The sequence below is a fragment of the Chaetura pelagica genome, unplaced genomic scaffold (genome assembly GCF_000747805.2).
Source record: "Chaetura pelagica isolate M959 unplaced genomic scaffold, ChaPel_1.0 scaffold170, whole genome shotgun sequence".
NCBI lineage: Eukaryota > Metazoa > Chordata > Aves > Apodiformes > Apodidae > Chaetura > Chaetura pelagica.
The window spans coordinates 309,814-334,323 of NW_009952048.1; the positions used below are offsets into that span (position 1 = coordinate 309,814).

The window sequence follows — 24,510 nt, forward strand, 5'->3', positions numbered from 1 at the left end:
CAGGAATGCTAAAATCATGAGCAAGATGGAAGCAATGCCATGCTGCTCCATCTCTGGATGGAGACACGTGACTACAAGGCTTGAGCATCTTTTAGAGAAGGTAACAAACACAGGGCAGGAACAAAGCCAAACAAAGATTAAGACTGTACTTTTCTATTCAAAACATGCTATGCATGTTCAAGGATACTAGTGTTTGGCAACAATGAATTCTGTTAAATGCATGCCTTTGTGTTCTTCACCACTTTGTTTGATCTTAAATTGCCATTTCATGGATAACACAACAGTGTGTCATAGATGAGGCATCAAAGTTGTTACTCTTAAGCCTGGGTGGGCAAACTATTTAATGTTGACAGATGCTAAGAAAAAAGTCAGTCAGTGACTGGCTTGAGGGGTGTGAATTTAAAGAAAAGGTAGGAAAAAGGGACTTGTATGAAGGGATTGCCTTCTGCACACATTTCTGTAGCTTAGAGGAAGAAACTTTGAAAAAATACCTGAAGGATAGACTGTAATACTAACTGTTCAGAAGTCTTAAAGGCTTGAAGGTTACTGAAGTTTGAGACTGCTTGTACAGGATCAGGTGCCTTAAAGATCTCTGGTGTAAAAGTTCAAAGAAGGCACTAATTTCTGTGAATGCCATCAGAATTTCTTTGTTCTGGTAACACAGTCAGGGGAGTTTTGAAGGTCATGTAGGAGTTGGAGGGACTGACATATGTAAAATAGCAGGAGTGTTCAAGTTGATATTGATCCTCACTCCAGAAGTCATGTACCAGCTAAGCATAAACTTTTTGTACAATGGATATTTTTTCTTGTTAAAGAGGGGTAACTAATTTTGCCATCAAGTGATGTTACTACATAATTGTGTAGGAGCCACTGTCAGGTTTCCCCAGGAACTGTGCCATGGATGCATTGGACGAATGTGTTGGAAGCAGAGGCCAGAGGTAGATTATTTTGATGCAACACTCCTGCTTTTTCTTTGGAAGCTGGAAATGTCTGTGGTGCCTGTTCTGTATGTGGAGTTGTATAGTGCAACAGAGATCACACAACCTTAGGGCCTGTTGACTGTGTATCATAATTCACTAAAAACCTCCAAAAAAGCACGAAAATGGAGAGAAAAATGTGTCACTGTTTTTTGCAGGTTATGACATGTCCACCTTCATAAGGCGTTACAGTAGATACTTGAATGAAAAAGCATTTTCGTACAGGCAAATGGCATTTGACTTCGCAAGAGTGAAGAAAGGGTAAGCAAAGTTTAGCTGTGTAACCCGATAGGGTTGCCTGACCCATGAGAATCTTACTTGTTTGTGGCATTTTTTGCATCTCAGTGACCTCATTCTTACCTTCTTTGCTTAGCCATAACAAAACACCAAAATGGTTGGATTTCTTAAGTATTTGGTAAAAAATTGCACAAGGAGAGGAGGAAAGACTGGGCAGAAAAGCAAATACTGAAGACTAAGGTGCTTTGCAGAACTGGAAGCTTTCAGTGCAAGGTGTTAAATGTGACTTATTAAACTGTGCTGCAGCGAAACTGCGCTTAGGGTTTGGATTAGGAAACACTCTCAAAATATGTTTGGGATGTTTCATTACACCCCAGATGCTTTCCATAAGAAAGAGGACTACTTACTAAGGAAACTACTTACTTACTGAAGTGAACACTTAAAGTTCTTAGCAGGAGACGCAGCAAACAGTTAAGCTGAACAGAATAAGGTTGTAAACTACTGGTTTTATTTCCTATAGGGTTGTGTTTAAAAAAGAGTTAACTAACCTCAGAGTAGCATATTGGTATTTATCACAACATTTGTGCTCTCTGACTGCTTTAACTGGGACTTCAGTGGCTCTAGATTCTCTCTTGAAGCACAGACTATGCATCAAGTGGCTTAACACCCATTGAAGGTGCAGTTATTTGACTGCATGCTACAGCTGCTCCTGCCAATGATGAGTTGTGTACAGAATCCTTCTGGCAGTTCTGGGACATTCTGCAGCTTGAAATTCTAACCTGTTAATGCAGGTGTCGCTGCCAGGCTTTTCCCTCCTGCTTCTCAAACTGCCAGAGGTGTAAGGCCTACTGTGACAGCTTGGCTGTGTAGCTGGATGCCATTCCCATAGCTGGGACCAGAGTAGTTATCTCTTGAACCTCTCTGGAGTATGAATTACTAAGAAGCTTTTGATAGGAAGGCTGGTAGCTAGATGTATTGATACTTCAGGCAGGCTGCAGTGCTAGCATCTGAAGTTTCCTTTGTCACCTAAGTGCCTTTGAACACTTTATGTTAAATAAACCTAAGTTTGAGTTGCTGGGAATCCTTCGATTCCTGCCTCATTGTATGTTCCTGGAAAGGCTTTCTATGCATTGTATTTCTGGTGCTCAAAATGAGGTGCTGCCTCAGAGTATAGCATAAAATAAGGAAGAGCAGTGGTATGCATTTCTGGAGAGGAGGAGGTAGGCCTGTCAGTGGCCAAAATTGGGCAACATGCATAGTGGTTCTGCAGTTCTGTGATATTCAGAGAGAAAAATGGACATGCTTGAAGAGTGCTGTGAGATTACAGGTGGCAATTAATGAATGCTACACATCCATGTCTGCTGTGTGATCCTTTTGGAATAATGGTCGAGGACTGGTAGGGCATGTCAGAGTCAGTGGAAGTCCTGAGAAGGAGTAATGACATTAATTAGTACCCTGGAATACTGAGGAAAGAAGCTCTAAGCAAAGATTGCCCTGATTTAAATTGTCACTGAACTGGCATGCATATATTGTGGTACTTGATGGGGGGAGAAAACAACCTGTGGTGTTTTTTCATCTTCAGTGACCACAGACATGTCAGCAATGAGTTGTCATTAGTTGTTCATAGCAAACTTAATGCACAAATCAGTCTAATTATTTCTGTGACAGTATTTCTTGTCAGATAATTTAAGCTCTGTCTCACCTTTCCATTACGAGATCAATCCCTTGCATTCATCACTCTAACACAAAACCTTTCCTCACCTGCTGTCAGGGAGGGTGACTGGATGAACTATTTTTCATGCTAGCTCTCATGATGTGAGCAGCAGGAGTGGATTATGGCTGCTTTGAACTTAAATTTCAACAACAAATCGGTTTGGGGGAAGAGAGAGGGGAAATTCCATGGCCTCTGATTTGTATTCCCTCTTGCAGAGCTGATGGTGTGATGAGAACAATGGCTCCTGAAAAGCTGCTGAAGAGTATGCCCATATTACAGGAACAAATTGGTGCACTACTTGAATTTGATGTATGTATTGAAGCTGACCCAGCATTAGCACTGGGCAGTGACATAAATGCTGTGTTATAATGAACAGGTTTCACCTTGTAGTTAATGCTTAATGATTGTTCTATCATCTAGGCCAAGAAAAATCCCTTTGTCAGAGTCCTACTGAGGTGGTGTGAAGGATGGCCCTTTCCCATATGTATGAAATGTGCAGATGGCACTTCTTTTTGTGTAGAGAGGGTAGAGGAACAGCATGGGAAATAAGGAGCATTGAGGAATGCTGACTTGAAGCTTGGAATTTCATTTTCTGAGTGAAGGGAAGAAATGGACAGAACAGGGAGACTGAAGAATCTTTTTTCTGTCTCTAGGCAACCAACTTCTTTTTTTGGGGGGAGGGAAAAAGCCATTAAATTACCACATGTACATTGTTTGTCTTCCTCAAAATCTTCACCCTGTTTTTATCTGTAAACTAAATTGTCTAAACTCTAACCTACACTGTTCACACAAGTGTCTGTGATAATTTTATAATGTTATGATTGTTGGTGGGATTATTTTATCTGCCTTAAGGATAAAAACAGGAGTCAGTTGTTGTAGGAATGTTTCAAACACGTTGTAATGTGTTTCTCGTTTCTTAAATGACATAAGAATTGTGATAGTGGTCACAGAAGAAGAAATATTTTTAGTAGAAGTAAGCTCTTTTAACAAATGAGCACTTACTTTCTGACCAAGTTAATGTGAGAAATGTCTTGACATCATTTAACCCAACTGTGTTATCTAGTAGACTGCTGAAGTTTTGTTAAACCCTGCTGGGAACTGACATCTTCTGTTCAGTTTCATTAAAGCTTTGTTAATAGCATCTCTGCCTTCCTGCTCTTTGTGATAGGTGAAGGAGTCAAGACTAAGATGTTTACTGTTGATGGGGATACTCATCTGCTGTAGTGGTTTGTTTTGGAGTGGTGAAGAAAGCAATCCTAGATCTGCTAACTGAAACCTTTGTGGGTTTTTTTTGTGTAAAAGCTTGTATTCGGTGCTTGATTCTGTCATAACAGCATCAGATGTCTGGTGCAAGCTAAAACTTCTGTTTGCTTTCACTACATCTCTTGTGAATAACTGATACTTTATTTCTAGGTTCATCCAAATGAACTGACAAATGGTGTAATAAATGCTGCATTCATGCTTCTGTTTAAAGATCTTATCAAACTTTTTGCTTGCTACAATGATGGGGTTATTAACTTACTAGGTAAGTATCCTGGTGTCTATATATCACATACCATGAGCAAGTGAAAAGCTAGTTTCAGATATGCTTCAGGTTTTTTTTACTTAACTTTCATTAAAACTAATTTTTCTTGACTATTCTCTTTTGACTTAAGAGAAAACTTTAAGCCATAACCTCTTACATTACTGTTCATCTGAGACTGGGTTGTTATATCCTTTAAAATTGCACAGATGTCTGCTTAGAGACACAGAGCATTTCGGTGCTTAAAGAACTGTGCAGTACTGTGTGAGTTTGCATAATATGTCCTGCAAGGTTAGCAAAGCAACTTTTGCTTTTTGCATTTTTAAGATGCTCAGATTGTTCTGTTATATATGCTGTGTATATGCCTTATATCAAGTAATCCTGAATAACGTTGCTGGTCTGTCTGAAAGCATGCCTGCCAAAGCTGGATCTCCTCCAGAACCTTACATGCCATCAGCCTACAAGGTCTGTAGGAGGCAGTGAGCATGTTCTGAAGCTCAGCCAGCTTGACATAGTCACCAGTATAACACACCTTAAGCTGTCCCTGCAAAAGGCTTTTGTTATGAATCCTAAAATCTAAACTGCAGGAAACATAACTCACCCTGTAGAAAATGAGCTTCAACTCTTAACACTTGTGAGCACTTCAGCTGGTCTGTAAAGACAGCTGAAAACTAGTTTGGTTGGCCAGCTTGACTAACCTGGAACCCTGGCTGCAACTAGGGCAGGAAGAAACAGAGGTTATGGAGGCTGAACAGGCAAAAAGATGTTCCTGGGCTGTACAGTTCAGACAATTTTTTTGTATCCATGTTGCAACACTTTCTGGTGGTTTCATAAAGGAACTCCTAGGTGTTCTAACTGAAACGCAATTGCATTGAGATTTTGCTGTCTGCTGATACTGAAAGCCTAAATTCAGGTTGAAATATGTGGCAGTTGTTCTTGATAATGGGCATGAACCAACTTTAGAGAGGTATTCAAGTGGAAAAAGTGCAGTTCTTTGGAGTGAAGACAACTTGAGAGAGAACATATATTAACGTATGTTTAACTATCCTTAATTACTTTGAATTTTAAGTTTGGTGGCTACTCACCTGCCTACGTTTTATCTTTCAAAATATGACTTACATCACATGCAATGCACTAGCTGGTTGGGATGCAATTTTCCAGTCTGTAGAATTCTTTAGCAGCTTGGCAAGTCCAGCTTCTAAATTCTGCCAAGGACTGGGAATGCCACGAGATTAGTGTCCAAGTAGAAAAAAAGCTAATGTAGTGCAATATTCTTGGAATGTGATTTTCCTGAAAACTAGAGTTGCTGATGAATGCAGACCCTAATGTAAGATATCTTAACTGAAATTTGCCAAATTATTTCTTTAGAGAAATTTTTTGAAATGAAAAAGGGACAATGTAAAGATGCTCTTGAAATCTACAAACGATTTCTTACTCGAATGACCAGAGTATCAGAGTTTCTTAAAGTTGCAGAGGTAAGTGACTTCCAGTCTTCTGGAGTCTGGCACGTAAGTATTTTGTGATTATTTTTTCTTTGGCAGAGATATAAAATATTAATTGCACTTATTAAGCATCTGACTCGCTGTGTATAAATGTGAGTCACTATAGAAGTTCCTGGACCTGCTTTTTCAGCACTTCTTGAAGTAGTTAAGCCCTGCTTAGGACTTTCACGTCTCTACTCTGCAGTCAGTTTCAACTTTCCTGGTAATGTAGCAGATGACATGATTCCCTTGTCAGTATTTCTTGGAAATGCTGTAATAAATGCATGCTCCCATGACAGGGTTGAACATTAGAGGAAAATAGAACAATGAAGAATAAAAGCATAATGATTTTATAAATCTGCTTTCTAAGTCTTTGTAGCCAACTACGAGTTAACCGGATGTGAGAGTTTCCTGTTTCTTGTTATCAATCTCTTAAGTAGATAATCCAAATATTACATGGTAAATTAACTCTATTGCTGGGCTCTCATTTGTGGTAGTTGACTCTATGGCACAAGATGCACACTTTCCGTGTTTCATGCTTCATTATAATGGACAACAATAATGAGATGAATACAAATTTTTTTGCTAATTGACATATTTATGAAGGAGCCTGTTACATTCTCAAATGGCCTGTAGTGTCTCATATGAATGTTAAACTTGAGGGAGTAAAGTACTTTAGACACCTACAGGTCATCTTTGCAGAACAGGAATTACAGTGACTATACTTGAGGATTACTAGGTGCAGTGGAGCTCATTCTTCTGCAAAAGCTAAACCAACAGGGACTTTGAGCCATAATGAAGCAGCAGGGCAACTAATAGGAGATTGCAGACTTGGCTGTTATCTTGCTGTGTCAGACATGCTAGGATAGAAAGCAGAACAACAAACTGAATTGAGTTTTAGCATTTTTTTAAGTGATGTCTTTTAGGATTTGCTCACTGGCTGAATTACAGAGATCTTCATTAGGATAGTCAGGTATCTGGATAGTATGTGTTCAGCAGTTCAGTAATGCTGTCCTCTGAGACAACAGTGGATGAGCAGAAAGCCTTGCCTGACTTGCAGTGTGGAATATGAACTTTACCTAGGTGGAACTGAACTCTTTTTTTTTTTTTTTTTATTACTATTTAATTTGTAAAAAAAAGTTACTGCTGCAGGTTGTTGAAGGTAGCTACAGAAAGACAGGCATCTGTACTTGCCAACATTGTTGTTGTTTTTCTAAAGACAGAGTGTACTATCTGTTGAAGAACATACCACAGTTCTAGTCAAAATTAGTGTCTGCTGCAGTGGAATCATGCACTTATATTTTACGTCTTTTATATCCACAGCAAGTTGGAATTGACAAAGGTGATATCCCTGACCTTACACAGGTAAGCTTCTCTTGTAGTCTTTTTGGATCTGTGTAATAACTAAAAGTTCTGTAATTAAAAAGCACACCAGGAATGTAAATGTTGGTAGGAAGTCATGCCAACTAATATTTTAAAGCCCTCCTGACTTGAAAATAAGAACTGCCCAAAGCTGGTTTTGGAGACTGTTATAACTAAAATAATGTACTTCATGGTAATTTCTGACCTGTACTAGAAAAGTAGACTCTTCTGCTGTTCCCTTGCTAAAGAATAGATTTTTGCAGGGGGTAATTCCAGTTAGTTTCTGATGACAGACTGTGTAGAGATTGTGGTGTGACTTGCTTCATCATCTCTTCTGACACAGACTTGGTCCAAAGATGAAATTCAGAGCAGCACTAGCACTGCTGTCTTGGTCTAGGTACAGTGAACTTGAAGTCTAAATGCAGAAGTTGAGATTTCATTGATGAACTTCTCTGCCAGCATGCATCAAAACTTTTAATAAAACTCACTTCTGCTGTGGCTGCTTAAATTCTTTTGTGTCGGTCCATTTTCAGTATCACTTGCAAACTGGCCTGGGTATCTGGCTTTGTTTCAAGTACAGAGAATGTTTACTGGGACAAAGAGATCCATGCTGAAGGAGTGGTACGTTTGATACCACTAAAATTGGAATAGAACAGCAGCCCAAAATGCTTAATAATTTTAAATCCTAAGGGTACATAATCTATGAAAGTGTAGTTTTTGAAAGACTCTTGAAAGCTTTGTTTAAATAAGCATCATAACAGTGGTTCTTTTGGTTAAAAAGACAGTTCAGACTCTGAAATTGAGACATGACGTGCATGTGAGTTTTAAACTTTATGGGTTTCAGATGCTACAGGGGTATGAAGTCTGGCCACTCTTTCAGCAGAGGAACACTTAGACTTCTGGCACTGTGTGGAATATCAGACCCAGCTCTGAAATAGCTGAAGTAATATGTTCACCTAACTCTACTGCAGGGGCCCTTTTTTAACAAGTCATGAACTAAGTCCTTGAATCAGAACAACTTGCCTTAAGCTCCGTTAATGAAATAGCCTTTTAAAATTCCTGTAGCACTTTAATCTGCTTGTGTTGGGTCAGCCTGTTGGGACTGCACAAGCCCTGTTCTGAGTCATCAGTCAGTGCTGTTCTTGCTCAGTGACACCTTTGTTACTGCTACCAGAGGATTCCTTTCACCTCATGAACAGTGCTTTAAAATAGAGTGGGATAGTTTGGTTGGAAGTGACCTACAACAATAATCTAATCCAGTTGACTGACCCCTTCAGTGGTCTTCTCACCTAGTCCCTCATAGCTGTATTCTCCCAAAGGCTTCTTGGGACTTGCATGCTAAGACATGCTAAGGCTAATCTGCAACATGCTTTTTGTCTTTGTATAAGACCAAGTGTATTTCCATGAGAAATAGTTAGAAGGTGAATACTAAAACTGGATTTCATATGGCAAGTAGTGCGTGATTGTATACACCTACATTCCTTAAGCAAGCCATGGCAACAGTCAGTAATATCCCACAAGAAGTTCACAGAATGGTTTGGGTTGGAAGGGACCTTAAATATCATCTAATTCCAACCCCCCTGCACGGGCAGGGACACCTCCCACTAGACCAGGTTGCTCAAAGCCCCATCCAATCTGGCCTTGAACAGTTCCAGGGAGGGGGCAGCCACAACTTCCCTGGGCAACATGTTCCAATGTCTCACCACCCTCACAGTAAATAATTTCTTCCTTATGTCTAATCTAAAATTACCCTCTAATAAGGAAGCCTTGGCATCCTTGGCAAGATGCAAAGAATAAATATCATCTAATTCCAACCCCCCTGCACGGGCAGGGACACCTCCCACTAGACCAGGTTGCTCAAAGCCCCATCCAATCTGGCCTTGAACAGTTCCAGGGAGGGGGCAGCCACAACTTCCCTGGGCAACAAGAAGTTGGTTCTTTTGACACTTGATGTGTATACATAATTTGTAAATCCAATAAAAAAGGTCACAGTACTGAAATGGATGACAGCTGTCATATTTGGACTTACTAGTTTGGCTACAAGGATTTGGAAGCTGGGCAGGCAGCTTGGCAGTTAAAGAGCTTTGCTCGTTTTTATTTATTAGCAATTCTGAAAGTATGGCAGTTCTTTTTCCAAATAGCTAGTGGGGAACCCCAACTGAGAGGTTCCACCATGATGCTGACCAATTGCTTAATCTAATTTCGAAGAAGTATCAAGAAGAAATTAGGAAAAAAATCAGAGTTGCAAATTGCTACCAGACAATATTTAAATTTCAAAGTGTTCCATCTGGGTAGAAATTTTCTGAAGCTTCCTCTGTGAATTCTGTTTGCTAGGTGAGTCTCATATTAGCTTGTTGGCTTTTAAGAAACCTGTGAGTAGCATATTGGAAAGCTAGTGAAAGTGTATAGAGCTGCAATTGCAAAGAGGAAATAATAATGGAAATGTATTCTGAAAAGGATTTCTGCTTACATGTTTAAGTAGGCATAACTTGTCTCATGCTATAGCCTTTTTGCATGTGTGCAAGTCTGACTGTTCTTTCAGCAAATTAGAGCCTTTTGCTCCTCTTTTCCTTGCTGCTGGAAAATTCTTGTAACTAAGTCAGTTTTGTTTAACCAAATTCTTTCTTGTGCTCAGATTAGTTGAAAAGTACTAAATATGCCTATAAAACAGAAGTAATGGTCAAGAGGTTTCTGCATTGCATATGTAGGTGTTTTTTTAACATTTTACATTTTTACATGTTTGAGTTACTTTATTGCTCAGTTTTAATGCCAAATTGAATATGCAGACACTATGCTCTTAAGTACACTTATCTGTGCATTGGTATTAGCAGGTACTAAGCATCCTGAAAGGTGATGAAGCCAGCCAGCTGGCTCAGCATACTGTACATCAGAGCAGTTGGATAGTCTGTTTTCAAGCATCACAAACTGACTTTCTGATGCATATATATGTCCTGAAATTAAAGACATTGTTTATGAAAATCACCATAGGTGTTGCTGCCAGGAGTTCTGGTTGATCTGAAAGAGAGATAAAGAGGATTCTCTGTTTGAGGACTGTATCGTTGATAATTAAATACTTGGCTATTATATGTTACTGTATCTCTCAAGGGTTTCCTCCTTGCTTGTTGATGTTGTAAGGTCCTATCTATTTGGACTCTGTTTTTATACTAGAGTATTTATGACTGCCTTTCCTATCTACCATGGTAACAGCAAGTGCATGCCTGGGGCTATTGCCTGACCACAAAAAGGTTGCTTAAAATAAAACCTAAGATCAGGGAGGCTTGAAGATGCTTAGTTTTTATAGATGTCTAAAAGAGTAATCTTGCTGTATTTTGGGGTAGCTGCTGGTCTCAGTAACCTGTGCCTGGTCACTGTTTTGAGAAGAAATAGCGATAAGGTTTTGGTGTGTTGGGTGTGTCAAACCAAAGGTAGCTGCTTTGGGGGGCACTGGAAAGGACTTCTAGTTTATTTTGTTTAGACTACAAATATTATCTAATCCTTTGGTTATGAAAGAGGTGTGTGAGGTCTGACTAAAAGCAAAACTGAAAAGATTACCTTAAACCTATTAGTCTTGAAGTTAACCCTGTGGATCCCTGTGTTGTTGTCAGTGTTTAACACTGACTTGAAGCAGGATCAACAGCACATCCTGGATTTAGGCTTCAGTCATTGTATAATAAATGTAAATGTTTTCTCTCTGCAAATTTTGACACTGTTATATTTCAAAAGCTGTCTTTGAGTCCTTCTAGCATGGAAGTTCAGTATTTTCACAGTATTGTAAATTAAATTACAGGATGAGCATGCACATGGTGGACTTAAGGGAGGTTGGTGCTGAGTTCCAAAGTATCATTGTATCAATGCATTGTATTTAGAAGTGTTTTCTTTCTCTTTGTTTTCAAGGCTCCCAGCAGTCTCATGGAGACCCTTGAGCAACATCTAAACTCACTGGAAGGAAAAAAACCTGGCAACAAGTAGGTATATGTTGTACCATGTATCAAGGCAAAACAATAGCAATGTTGAGACAGGCTGATGTTTAGGTTTGCCTCCCTCGACCTCCCTTTGTCACTTAGCTGGAAAATAAGCTGGGGTAAGACTAGGTGTTTCCTTCCCTTACAAAGTTGTCTTAATGGCAACTTTTTTCTTACTGGGGGTGGGAGAAAATGACACACCAATCAACTAGACACTTTCCAAAATGACATCAAGTTAAATTGTGGAAAACTAGAAGGAGCTGGTTTTCCCTGCTGCTAAGGCTTTTACCATTAAAATGGTTTGGTTTTCTAATGGCTTTGCATCTTCTTACTAGATACTTGCCATGGCTAAATCTAGGAAGGATTAAGCTAAACCTGTGTTTTCTCTTTTACTCTTGCTTACCTTGTAATTTAGTGAAGGGTAAGTATATATGTTTACATATCACTTGCATGCAGACATGGGTGGTTTTATGGCTTGAACAATTAGAAATAGATATCTTAAATTATATATAAACTATTGCTTGCTTTTGTATTTGGTCTTTAAGTTGTTTTAAGTAATTTGTCTTAGGTCTCAATCTTCTGATGAGTTCTACAGCTCCTGGGACTTACTCAGTTCAAGTAACCTGTAGGATGGGTGCTAGTTCAACACTGGTGCAGTTTTTACTTCAACTCCTCCTTTCATCTCTTAGATCAAAGCAGCTCTAAAAATATGTAGCAGTCTTTTCATACCTCATAGTAATGAAAATAAAGAAATGCATTGATGTACATTTTAGCTTACAATTAAGTAAGTCTGTGAGTGTGATTTTCTTGCATGTGGGAGAACTCTCAGCTTGGGCTTCCCAACTAACTGTTTCCATACTTTAAAATATCACTATTTTAAAGTACCTCTGCCTTTTTGTAAAAGAGCAGTAGGCTTTGAATATTTGCTCACACATCCTTGGAAGACTTATCCTAGATAACTGCTTCCATATTGTTCTTATTCTGCTGATGTTGCATGTTTTTATAAAAAACGGTGATGTCTTGACCCAGTATAATTTTCATAATGGGTCCTGTAGGCCCTAATGCAGGACACTGCGTGCATCTCTGCCTTTCCTCCATTTAGCAGAGCTTACTAATAAGGCAGAATAATCCTGTGGTACCAATTAGCCTAAAGGCTTTGAAGTAACAATCTGCATTCCTTGTCTAAAGCAACACATAAAAGTTTGAGAAATGTGGAGGGCATGCAATTGTAGAGACCTTCAGAAAGTTGTCATGCTTAGCATCTGGTCTTTTTGCATGAGTTTTGATAAACAGAAACATAGTTTCCAAAATTGTACTTTCCTGAAACACCTCCCCTCCCCCTCTTTATTTTTTTTCTAGATCTGGGGCTCCTTCTCCTCTGAGCAAGGTAAATACTGCCAGTTGCTGGACTAGTTAATTCTTGTTCACGTGATGTGCTTTAGAACATCTTAAGGTCATAAAGAGTTAAATTTCCACCTCCTAATCTGCTTTTTAGACTTTACCACCTAGGCTCTACCTAATTGACAAAATTACATCTTTTTAATGGCCCTGTAAATAACAGCTGCATAGAAGCATTTCACTGATCTGAAGGGCTGTACTGCTTACAGCAGTGCAGGATGCTAAGCAGCTTTGCCAGGATTTGTGAACGTTTCTATGCTTTGTGAAAGCATGGAAGATATAAAGATGTGTATCAACTTTTTTTCTTAATTATGGAGTGAGAAACTTACTCCATACTGTTTCTACTACCAAGTTCTTCACTCCATTTGCAGCTTCTTAGGAGGAAGTTCTGACTTTTAAAACCAGGTTCATGTGAAAAGCCAGGAAGAAAACTTCTGTCCAATACATCTGATTTCAGAATTGACATTTATTGATAAGACTGTTCACCTTAATCTGAAGCAAGAGTTACCGCTGAAAACTATTTTGTGAGATAAACTAATGAGCTTTATGGTTTTAGTAATAATAGTTCCCTGATCCCTGAAGCATTGCCAGTCATCGTCCTGTGTCTAATAATGGGTGTTGTGCAGGAAAAGCTCAGTGAAACCTCTGAATCTGAGGGAGACATTTCAGTGGTTGATTGTAGCAAAAGCTCTTTAATTTCTTTCCAAAAGTCCTTTTTGAAACAAACAAATCTTTTGTCTGATATTATACCAGTTGGTAAGAACTACATGATGGCTCAGAAGGTGTTCTTACAGCTTTAAGTAACCCCCTCTTCCCTAATTTAAATGAAGAATTTGCACCAACCTAGTCTCAAACCTTACTAAAGGTTTGAGGAGAGTCTATAAAGTGTACATCCATCTCCTCCTAGAGTTGTGCTGATGGCATGGCAGTAGTAGAACTCAGAAGAAAGCAGCTTCTAATTTGCCATTCTTTTTCTTTCTTGGAAGTGGTCAGAACAGCAAATGGTACTAAACATAGGACTTGGTTTTGCTCATTAGGAAAAGTATCTCTGTGTGAGATGCTGTAACAAAGCTTGATTCTTTCAGAATTAAATTGACACTCTTCAAGGTAACTTGGATCTTCAGGTGCACAAAGAGTTGCAATAGAGTTCCTGAGTGTCTGCCCTTACCATAATTAAGATATCCTTATCTAGAATTGGAGAAGCTAATGAAGCAAAATCATATGGTGAGCTATCTTTTCTGTCTTGCTGAGGGTTTAAGCTGGCACTGGTAATCGCTCTCAAACTCTGATCAACCTGAAGGTTTTCATACACACTTCAACTTAGTTTCTTATAATTTCTCTTCTCCCACCATTTCTATTATTAGGGTGCTACAGTGCTGTTGTGGACTAACAGTTTTTTCATTCCATGGACAAAATGAAGGGTCTGACTGGTGTAGAAATCAACTCACAAAAATACTTTGTTCCTCCCATCTCCACGTGGTCTTAAAACTGAGAGGAGGGAGTTTGCTTGGGGGGTGAACAATTTTCTTGGAACCTGCTGAGAATAATCCTTTGACACACAGAAACTGTTGGTTAACCTAACAGGGATTTTAAAAGGCAGGTAAAGCAACTCCAGATCACAAGTCTGAGTTAGTTGCCTAGGTGCTGGGTCAGGCTTGAACCCAATGGACTAGAGCTCATATGAGGCTGGCTGCTGGTTAGGAGATGGGCACCTGCAATAGGCATTTCCTCTCGAATCAGGCATTGCCAGGGGGGTCACCCTGGAGTTTCTCAACTCCACCACCCTCTAAAAATTTAGCCCAGTCATCTGTAAACTCTCTCAGAGCAGGAGACTATTTGAAGTAAGACAACATGATGTCAAAATAGGATTTTTAAAATACGTGAATCTGCGTGTGAGTTGTATGTGGAGAAATGCTGGTATGTTGAATGTATATTTAAAATATTTCTCCAGTCTTCTCCAGCCACAACTGTTACATCTCCTAGTTCTACTCCAGCAAAAACTGTTGATACGTCTCCTCCAGTTGATCTTTTTGCAGCTTCATCTACAGCTGCTCCAGTCAGGTAAGTTCAATGTATTTGAGTTATTGAGCTTGATGTAGATGCCAAAGTCACACTTGTAACAGGTGGTTGCCCTGCAAGATTTTGCATACTTTTCAGGTAGTGTGCATCAATATTGAATGGGCTACTTTATTCTACCAGTACAGATCACAAATGAGCTCTAACAAAAAAAAAAATGACTACTCTGGTTTGCTTTCAGTGTCATTATGTTGTACCATTTCCAACATAAAATTTTAACTGAATAGTCTGAAGTAATGTACAAATCCAAAGTGATCTTTGCTTGTCTTCAGTATTCTGTTTCTAAACCTGCTGACTTCTACTGTTTATTATTTAAATGTTTTAAGTTAACAAGACTTTATTTCTTAAGAAAATATCTGGCTGGATTAAGCCACAGAAGTTTTACCAACTCTCTTCTACCTAATACCTATTTATTGCTTGGAAATGCAGATTTCTTGCTTTGTGACATGGCAAAATGCTATATTGAAGTAGCCTGGAACTGTTGACAGTTGCAGCAGTTACTTGCTGTGTTCTTAGGGACCCTTTGGGATTTTGGTTTTTGATATGGTGCTTTTTTGGGGGATTGTAAAAGTCTTATAGTTCTATTATAAATGTCATTATTAAGTAATGGAAGTAAGTTAGGATCCCATCCTGGGGTGTAATACATTCTTGGCACTTGCTACAGTAGATGAGTTTGTGGCCACTGCTCTAATCCTAAGGCCTGAAAAACAATTATCTCTTGAGGGCTTCATCAGTCATCCAAACTAAGGATAATTCCTACAATACAGTCATGTATGATTTTTTTTTTTTAAAAAAAAAAACTGGATTAAAATGAATTAATTCCTCCAGTATTTAATATTTATCTTCCTTTCCTTGGCAGCTCTTCCAAACCATCCAGTGATCTTCTGGATCTCCAGCCAGATTTTGCTGCTACTGGGCAGGCAACTCCAGCAGCCCCTGCAGGAGCCACTTCATGGGGAGGTAGAGAATCCACTCTGCCACCCTATTTCCTTGAGTCTCCATCTTCTTGCCTGCCTGAACTGAACCCTGGCTCTTTCTCTGCTAGCACAGGATGTCCCCAGCTCACTCCCAGGCTTCTGCTGACCTGACAGTCAGGCACCCTTTGGCAGCACAAGGCTACTCCTTTTTCCAGGGATATGCATAATAGTATAAGCTGCTTAGAAAGGCCTGACTGCAAAGCTGGGGAGAGCCAGGATTATGTGACTAAAAGTGAGCAGGAAGGGGATGGCTGAAGGTGAACAGGTAGGATAGGCACTTTACAACAGAAGAACTGGTACTGCTCATGTGCTCCTTGGCAAGGTGAGGGCAGAAATAGGTGCTTCTGTTTGTAAAGCAAAACCCACAGATCAGTAGGAGGAGGATCAAAAATACCTTTTAAAACAGAAATGCATCTGAATGCAATGGTGGTAAATTAGTTCTGCTGTAAGTGTGCTTACTTCTGACAAGCCTTAATGTATTTTATTAAAATCTTCCTTGTCTGCTTAGAAGAATAGTATGAAAACAGAAGTAGAGGGCTTACTTTTCAAATAGGAATACCTACGGCTCTTTGAAATCTGAGCTCTTTGGTGAACTGACCCTGTTCCAAGCAGCACTAGCAGCTGTTGATCTGAAGAGGACCACAATAAATGTAGGCAGTGATCACTCCTGTCCTGTGAAGACAAGGAATTAGCCCAGTAAATGTGATTTAACTTACAGAGCTGTAAACCCACTGTGGTGTAATCTTTAGGAGTTCTTCACTTGTGTGGCAGCTTAGTGAACTCATCAGCCCTCTCATGGCAGGGATGCTACACTGAGTCATGCTGTCTCTGCCATGAGTACAAGTGGCTTTTCATTCCCCATTTCTATTCCTAGCTTTAGCTCATGAAAATAACATTGTGTATCAGCTGCTTCATTAGGAGAGGATAGCTATGGCTGTCATGTAGACAGTGTTTGGCATATTCCTGTCTAATCTGTGGAATTAAGTATCTTTTTATGCAGAAGTGTCAGTTTTGTTAACTGAAATGTCATCTTACCCAGAAAGCAAGACCAAGGAGTCAGTCATCTATTCTAGGATGCTGGGAACTAATTATTCTCCAATTTTTTATTGTGTCTTATTTGTCTTACTTTGTCATTACCAAGTACTGAACACAAGCTTTTGAGGTGTTGGAAAGAGCTCAGGCCTCCCAACTAACTTTGTTGCTCATTTATGCAGAGCAAATAGCCATTAGTGTTGTAAAATACTGATTTGCATTGCAGTTGAAAGGTGATATATCTGGGGTTTTTTGCCTTGCTTTTCTGGACCAAGCACCTGTAGTTTGGCACTTAGAGGTGTTTTTATTTTTTCTGAATTACTGAAAACTTTAAAATTGACTAGTAATGAACCTAGTCCTCTTATTCCACAATGGAAAAAGACAGCTAACTTTGTTTTCCTTCAGCTAGGATTATTGCAAACTTTATCAAGTATACTGAAGTCTTATCTTTCAGAATAGCATTTTGGTAACTTAGCTTCAAGTTTGTCTCCTTTACTGCTGGCAGGAGTCAAGGTATGATGACCTGTTACTGCACTGGAATCTTACTTTTTTTCTTCTCCCATTTGCTTTTTTAAACTCTTAAAAAATTGCCAAACACCATGTCAGACATGCATAAATTGAGAACTGGAATATTTTTGTTATGAAAGTACTGAAATTTCCATTAATGTTTCATCTGGTAATGAGAAAAACTTTCAGCCTGTGTTAAGTAAGTTGGGTTTTTTTTCTTATTTAAACTAAACCTACAGGATGAAGCTGGTAGTCATTATAAATTGTACAGTCTTGTAGGTACTACACAGTCTCTTAATTAGTGCAGGTGAGGCCACATTAGGAATACCACATCCAGTTCTGGGCTGTCCTGTTTAAGGGAGAGGGATTTGGCAGAAGGCTGCCAGGATTCCAGGGATCTAGAGAACATCAATATGGAGAGAGGTTGAGGGAGCTGGGCCTCTCATCTGGCAGAGAGGAGGCTAAAGGGGACTCCTAATAGCAGCCTTTAACTACTTGAGGGACAGTTACAGACCACAGCCAAAGTTTTCTTGGAAATGATAGTTTATTATAATGAAGGGCAATAACAATAGATTGTAGCTTCAGAGGTTGATTGGACATGAGGAAAAAATTATTTCACTTGGAGGGTAGAGCAGTACTGGAGCAGATCTCTGAGAGCTAGTGGAGTCTCCATTCCTGGAGATTTTACAAGACTTGACTAGGCAAAGCCATGACTGGTCTGATCTGGTCTTGGCTGTAATGTTGTTCTAAGCAGGATGCTGGACAAGAAGACCTTCCTTCCACCCAAGACTTGTGTAACGGTGCCTCCCTACCGCTTGTGCTTCTTCCTTATCTGCAAAACTCTTCTTACCCACAAGAAGTTAATGTGAGAGAGTCCAGAAGAAAGAAGTAGTAGGGGGAGTGAAGCTGGGAGAGCTGCTGCGGTTCAGAATACCTAGGAAAAATTTAATATCAGTACTTCAAGATGCAGCACCAAAAGTAGCACTTTAAATGTCACGTACACCTCAGGAATATGTGACACCAATAAACAATCCTTCCTCAGTCTTACTGGCAGTGTAGCTTCTATGTATTCTGGCATATACTGTGTATTTGGTATCACTACACTGTAAATAGTTGTATATGCAGAACACTGTGTATTGAGTTTTATACCTAGTGTATGCTTGAATGCAACATAAATAATCTAGCTAATGAACTATAACTGGTGAAAATCTACACTTCTGTGCTAACAGGAGATGAGAAAGGTAATGAGTTGCCTGCAGCATCCTGCAAGGTCAGCAGAGAGGCAAGCTGGACCCTACACAGTAGGTCAAATTCTGCATCCTCATGAGGTCTGACTCGGATATAAAAGCAAATTGACTTGAATTTCTTCTCTGAACTACCTTGCAGTTTGCCTCAGAACATGGATTTGTTTAGTATTGCTACTTTAATTCTACTATACAATAAAGCATTGGGTTTAATCCTTCCCATATTAAGAGTAAGTGTAGATTGCCATGCTGGATAATTGTAATTTCACTGTATTGTGATTTATAACATAACTGGATAACAAAAATGCACTGAAGAATAAGCCAATAGAAGGTAAAAGTTTGCCAGCAGTTGTTTATTTCAAGTTGAGCTGTGAAACATCCACCTGGTGTGCAGTAATGAGACACCAAAGTGTTGCATTTTTAATACACTGTTGTGCTCTTTCAGAACACTGTTTTGACTTACCTTAGCTTGTGCAGTTTCAAGTAGAGCTCTCCCAAGGAACCAATTACAAAAATACCTGCACATGGGTTTCTTGGTGCCTTTTGAACAGGTATTGTAAAATAAAGACAAACTGGTGAATATGAAGCTGTGCTTGCTCAAAGCTTTTTGCTTCTTACGTGCTGACCCATCTGGGCTCTGCTGTTCAGTGTGGATCAGATGAACCCATGACCCTCTTAGGTGTGCAATGAATCCAGGAACAACACTGAGTTACTGGCTAATAAATAGGTGATTGTGCTCCGACCATTCTAACTTCAGTTTAGAACTGCAATACACCAAACTGGTTAGTTTTCAGCCTTTTTATATCGTGTAATTGTTTTTTCTATAGGCAAAGTTTCCTCTGCTTTTGGGCTCTGACAGGTCTCAGGACATAAAAATGTAGGAAAGCCGATCATGAAAGATGCTTCACTGGCCTCTGAAAACAGTTGATTTAGGAATCAAAATTGAAACAGAGCCAGCCTGCTTCAGTTACTCACGTTCCTCATAACAAGTATTGACAGAGGTTGTTGGCTACTGTATTCTTCATCTAATTTTTCTTCTGGTGAATAGTTTTCTCAAGTGCAAGAACCACAGCCCATCTGCCTCTCAGAATATGCTTGGGGCAGTAGGGGTGCCATGAATTGTATCCTGCAGTAACTAAACACTATTTGCAAGCTGCTCTCTGCTAGAGTACCCTGGTTTCAGTGCCAGTTTGGTGAAGGATTCTAGGCCTGATGGGTGCATCACAGCAGCTCACTTTGGCAGAACAGTAAGCTGAATTCTGTCCACTTTTAATTACTCTGAATTCTGTCCACTTTTAATTACTGTAATGTTGACTTTGACTGCTTTCTGACAACTTTGGTTTAGAAAGTACTTGAAAATAAGCAGAATTATCTGGAGATTCTCTTTGGTAACTGTGTTCTACCAATAGCTCACCAATTTAAATAAGCTTAAAATGTGTCTGTGTTCTGTACTTACATGTGAACACTGTGGTTCCTTGGGGCTCACTCTTCCCATGCACACTTTTGCTTGGTGCTGTTAGGCCAGGGAACTTGCATTTAAAACTTCCAATGTTCTCAGGGGTGTTAGCTGATCATAATAAGGTCCAAAAAGTCTGCCTACTTCTGGTCTTACTCTCACACAGCTAAGCCAAATGCAGGAGGGAACTAGTATAGTGGAGAACTGAGCTTCTAAAGAAGCAGTTCCTGGCTTCATCCCGGAGTACTGAATGGTAGGAGACTTTCCTGTCAGCCCTTATAGGCAACTACTTGGTTCTCTCTGTTGTAGTTTAAGAAAAACAGCTGTACAAAGCAGAAGTAATAAATATTACCAATGTTTGAACATCTTGCTGATTATAATTTAAGGAACTGATTAAATACATGAAACTTTTGCACTGGATCTGCTTTGAATAGAGCTATTAAACTGAATGAGCTGTGTCATGTAATGGTAAATTCTTGAATGTTGGAAAATCAAGTGCAGAAATTATGTTTAACCTAGGCATGTCACTTAGAGTGAACATATAGCTAACAAACATCTTAAATTTGGCAGTTCTACTAATTGGTCTGTTTCTTTACTCTGCTGTCATTTTAATGGACAATCACTAGACCTGTTGGGAGAGGGTGAGTAGTATTTTTGATTCCTAAGACTTTTGAATGTTAAGATTCCTTATTAAAAGCTCCAGCTTTCTGGAGTTGTGTGGTTGTGGTCTCCCTCCCTTACTTTTCCTCTTTGGTCTTCATTACATGGTTGCATATAGATAATCTGGCTGGACTTTCCGGTGGTGTTACCTCTGAGCCTCAGATTTCAGACCCATTTGCCCCAGAGCCTAGCACAACTACTGCTGCAACTACTGATACTACAACTACTTCAGCTGCTGCCCCCACAACTACAACTGTTACTGCTGCCACTGCTGAAGTGGATCTCTTTGGAGGTTAGTTTGGTTGCTCTAGTGCTCTGTGCCGGCTCATAAGGCAGATGAAGCAATATTGAGTTCAGCTATTGTAATAAGGCTTTTAATTTAACTGACTATGCCAGAAGTGCCTGTGGGTTGGATGATAGATGGAAAAGGAAATGTAAACTGTCCAACTATCTCTTGGTCTGCAGTGATTTAGCTAATAGGCTTCTTTGCATATATGTATATATATGGAAATGGAAGACTGTATGTTTCAGACTGAGTTACATTATGGTTGAACAGCTAAGAATATTACTTGTCAGGTCCACACTGGGTTAAGCAGGTGTTCTTTCCACTTTATTCAGTAATTATTCAGTGTACTGTAATTTCTGGGAAAAGCAGTTGTGTGTGTCCTGGAGAGGATGGACATGGCAGTGTCCTGCCCCTTCATCACACATCACATTTGAGCTGGGTTGTGTTTATTTGGATCTTTCCTGTAAATATACTATCAAGTCAGCTGAAACTACTGTATTTCCACATTCTTGAATCTGGATTTTATTTCACTTAACATTAACAGTAAATTAAAGCAGCAATGAACTTGTGATAAATTACAACTATACAACTAATGTATGGGAAAACGTGCTCTTATAATTTAGTTAAACCCGTTCAGTCTCTAATGTTAGCTGCTAAGCTTGAGTAAGAATAAAGTCTCCCCTGCCTGTTGTCAGGTTTTTTGTCACTCTTATTGAGCAGAGGACTTCTCAGAAATCAGTTTCTTTTCACCACTACACCAGCTCAGATTAATGAAGAAATGTTCTGATCTGCAGACTGCTAACATGTTTGAGATTATCTGTCCACTGTATTTTTCTAGGTGTCTGTTCCTTTGATGCATACTTTCAGTGTGACAGTGTATGTCAGGAATTAGTTAAAACTTTCTTGCTGTCAATCCTGAATTCCCTGTGGGAGTCTGTTTATCTAGTGCTTCCAGTGCCAGGAGTGCTGCAGAGATCTCATGCATACAGTTTGACTACAGAGGTGTCTCATAAAGTCTGAAAGGTCCCAGTGAGAAGTCTTGTTTAGGACCGACTTCAACAGACAGCTGCAAGACATCCCAAATAAAACTGCTGAGAAGCTGTAGGAAGGGGGGTACAACTGCTACCTGCTACTTAACTTCTCCTGTACAAAGATGGAGAATAGGCAAAGTGATGCAGTTTGAAAGCAATTTTTAAATGGTCATGGGCAGCAGTTCTGGACACCAGTAGGAGCAGGAGAGTCTGATGTTGGCTACTCTGAGAAGGCTGTTGCAGAAGCCAAGGTGCTTATTCAGATCCCTGCAGATGCTTAGTGTGTGTAACTTCTGGTGTGTAGATGTGGGGGTTGAGCCAGTCTGGAATACAGCACTTTCAAATTGCATTATTTATTTAGCATAGATAAATTATTTTTTAAAAAAATAGTTAAATGACTACCAATCACTGTAAAGTTGCAACAGGATTAGAAAACTACCTGCCCTTCTCTGTTCTGTTAGTACTACAGCAGCAAGGTGAGGGGTGACCTCATCAGTGTTTACAAATATGTAAGGGGTGAGTGTCAGGGGGACGGAGTTAGGCTTTTCTCAGTGATGACCAGTGATAGGACAAGGGGTAATGGGTGTAAATTGGAGCATAGGAGGTTCAAGGTGAATATCCGAAAAAAATTTTTTACTGTGAGAGTGACAGAGCACTGGAACAGACTGCCCAGGGAGGTTGTGGAGTCTCCTTCACTGGAGACATTCAAAACCCACCTGGATGCGTTCCTGTGTGATGTACTCTGGGTGACCCTGCTCTGGCAGGGGGGGTTGGACTAGATGATCTTTTGAGGTCCCTTCCAACCCCTAAGATTCTATGATTCTATGATTCTATGGAGGTGTAGCCTTCTTTTTAATACCGTTTTCCACTATTCTGTGCCCAGAAAAATGGTGCTACCAAATTGTGTATCTACTTCCATGTTTATAAAGTGGCAAAGAGCTGAATGCCTTTAGTTTCTAGAGTTTTAACTGATCCCTAGGTTACTTAGTGGCACATGTTAAGAAGTGGAATCGCCTTCATCATGTAATGTGGGAAGGATTTTTACTTCTGCAGTGCCCAGACTTCTGTGACTTGGTGTTTTCTTTTAAAGAGGATGTAATTTGTTGCTCGAACACTATAAATCTCCAATGGATTGTATATTAGTGGAATACTAACTCTTTCCTGGAACACTTCAGGAAGAAGTGAGGTTGTATTATTGACAATAGCATCAAGTTTCTGGGTTTGAAAACCTCTAGTTATCAAGAAGAAAAATCTCTGAACACACCCAGCGGTGAAGGTACTTTGCAGTGCCTTCAAGTTACCCACAAGCCTGATCCTTTAAAGCTCCTGAAGTCCATATTGAACTTCCATTTCTCTACTCATGGGATTGTTTTGTTTTGTTTTGTTTTTTCTTAAAGCCTCTGCTGTAGGTGATGACTCATACTAGCATTCTTGGTTACTTTTAAGACTATGTACAGTGCAAGTAGTGGTAGGTTTTGGGCAGACAGTGTTGCTTTCTATCTTTTCTGGTGCTAGGCTTGCTAACACTTCATCTTAAGTAGGTATTTGACCTTTGAGGTCTGCTAGAGATACAGACTTCAGGGTCACCTTACCTTTTTTGCAGCTTGACCGTTCTTAGTTCCTTGTGGTGAGGTACAGTAGGGGAAGGTACAGGAGCAATGATCTCAGGAGAAGGAATTCAGAGAGTCTGCAGGGAGTGGCTGGGCAGGAAAGGAAGCTGAAAGCTGGTGGAAAAAGGGAGTAAAGTTGATGGAAGAAGCAGAATTGGAGACTTTGCAAGAATAACTGTTGGTGTTATTTTCTTGCAATACATTGATGGTACTTTAGCTGATAGGAGGCTGCATGCTGCATGTGACTGAGCTCTGTCTTTAAGAGGAAAAGCAGCTCTGCATTATGTCTTCATGTCTAACATGGTCTTGGAAAGCACATGAGAAATGCAGGATTTATCCAGTATAGCTTTTTTTAAGAATTCATTCTGATTAATGGCCAAACTTCCAGTTACCTAGGCCAACTTGAAGAATTCCTTATCTTGTTACTAAGAGAAACAAGAGGAGACTGTTTTCAAAGTACAACTGGAATAATTCCTGAGGGGGAGAAATGTAAAGGTAGAAGGAGGGCAAAATGTGTTTAAATGCCATGTATGTCAAGAATAGAATTTGAGCATATTATTTTTGGATGCCAGTGATGTGCTCTTGAGTTATATTCTGTTGTGTGGTTGTGCAAATAAGTCATGGCAGACACTGCAAATGTCAGTTATCAGGTGTTCAGATGATGAGCAGAACTATGGTCTAGTGGAAGGTGTCCTTGCCCCTGGGGGGGATTGAAACTAGATGATCTTCTAAGTCCCTTCCAACCCAAACCATTCTATGATTCTATGGTTTCCCCTTTAATGAAACTAAAGGCAAAGTGATCACGACTTTTTGGCACTTGAGAGCTAATGAGGGTCCCTTATTCTGGAACGTGCTGGTATAGCAAACTCCTGCTTATTTAAAAAACAAAAAACCTCACAAAACAACAACAACAACAACAACAAAAAGCCAAAAAAACCCACACACCACAACAAAAAGAAACATAATTCTTATCATTCT

At 39.6% G+C, this 24,510-nt stretch overlaps 1 protein-coding gene across 1 annotated transcript in view; it reads left to right on the top strand.

Annotated features, from left to right (window-relative positions):
- The window catches only part of SNAP91 (synaptosomal-associated protein, 91kDa), a 70,438-nt gene that overhangs the window by 19,943 nt on the left and 25,985 nt on the right, over window positions 1-24,510 (top strand). The window contains exons 4-15 of the mRNA XM_010003136.1: window positions 1,136-1,238; window positions 3,144-3,237; window positions 4,342-4,453; window positions 5,819-5,925; window positions 7,255-7,296; window positions 11,188-11,258; window positions 11,671-11,676; window positions 12,615-12,642; window positions 14,605-14,714; window positions 15,589-15,689; window positions 20,572-20,586; window positions 20,724-20,897. Of these exons, the coding sequence (XP_010001438.1) occupies window positions 1,136-1,238; window positions 3,144-3,237; window positions 4,342-4,453; window positions 5,819-5,925; window positions 7,255-7,296; window positions 11,188-11,258; window positions 11,671-11,676; window positions 12,615-12,642; window positions 14,605-14,714; window positions 15,589-15,689; window positions 20,572-20,586; window positions 20,724-20,897 (963 nt within the window). The remainder of the gene's footprint in view (window positions 1-1,135; window positions 1,239-3,143; window positions 3,238-4,341; window positions 4,454-5,818; window positions 5,926-7,254; window positions 7,297-11,187; window positions 11,259-11,670; window positions 11,677-12,614; window positions 12,643-14,604; window positions 14,715-15,588; window positions 15,690-20,571; window positions 20,587-20,723; window positions 20,898-24,510) is intronic.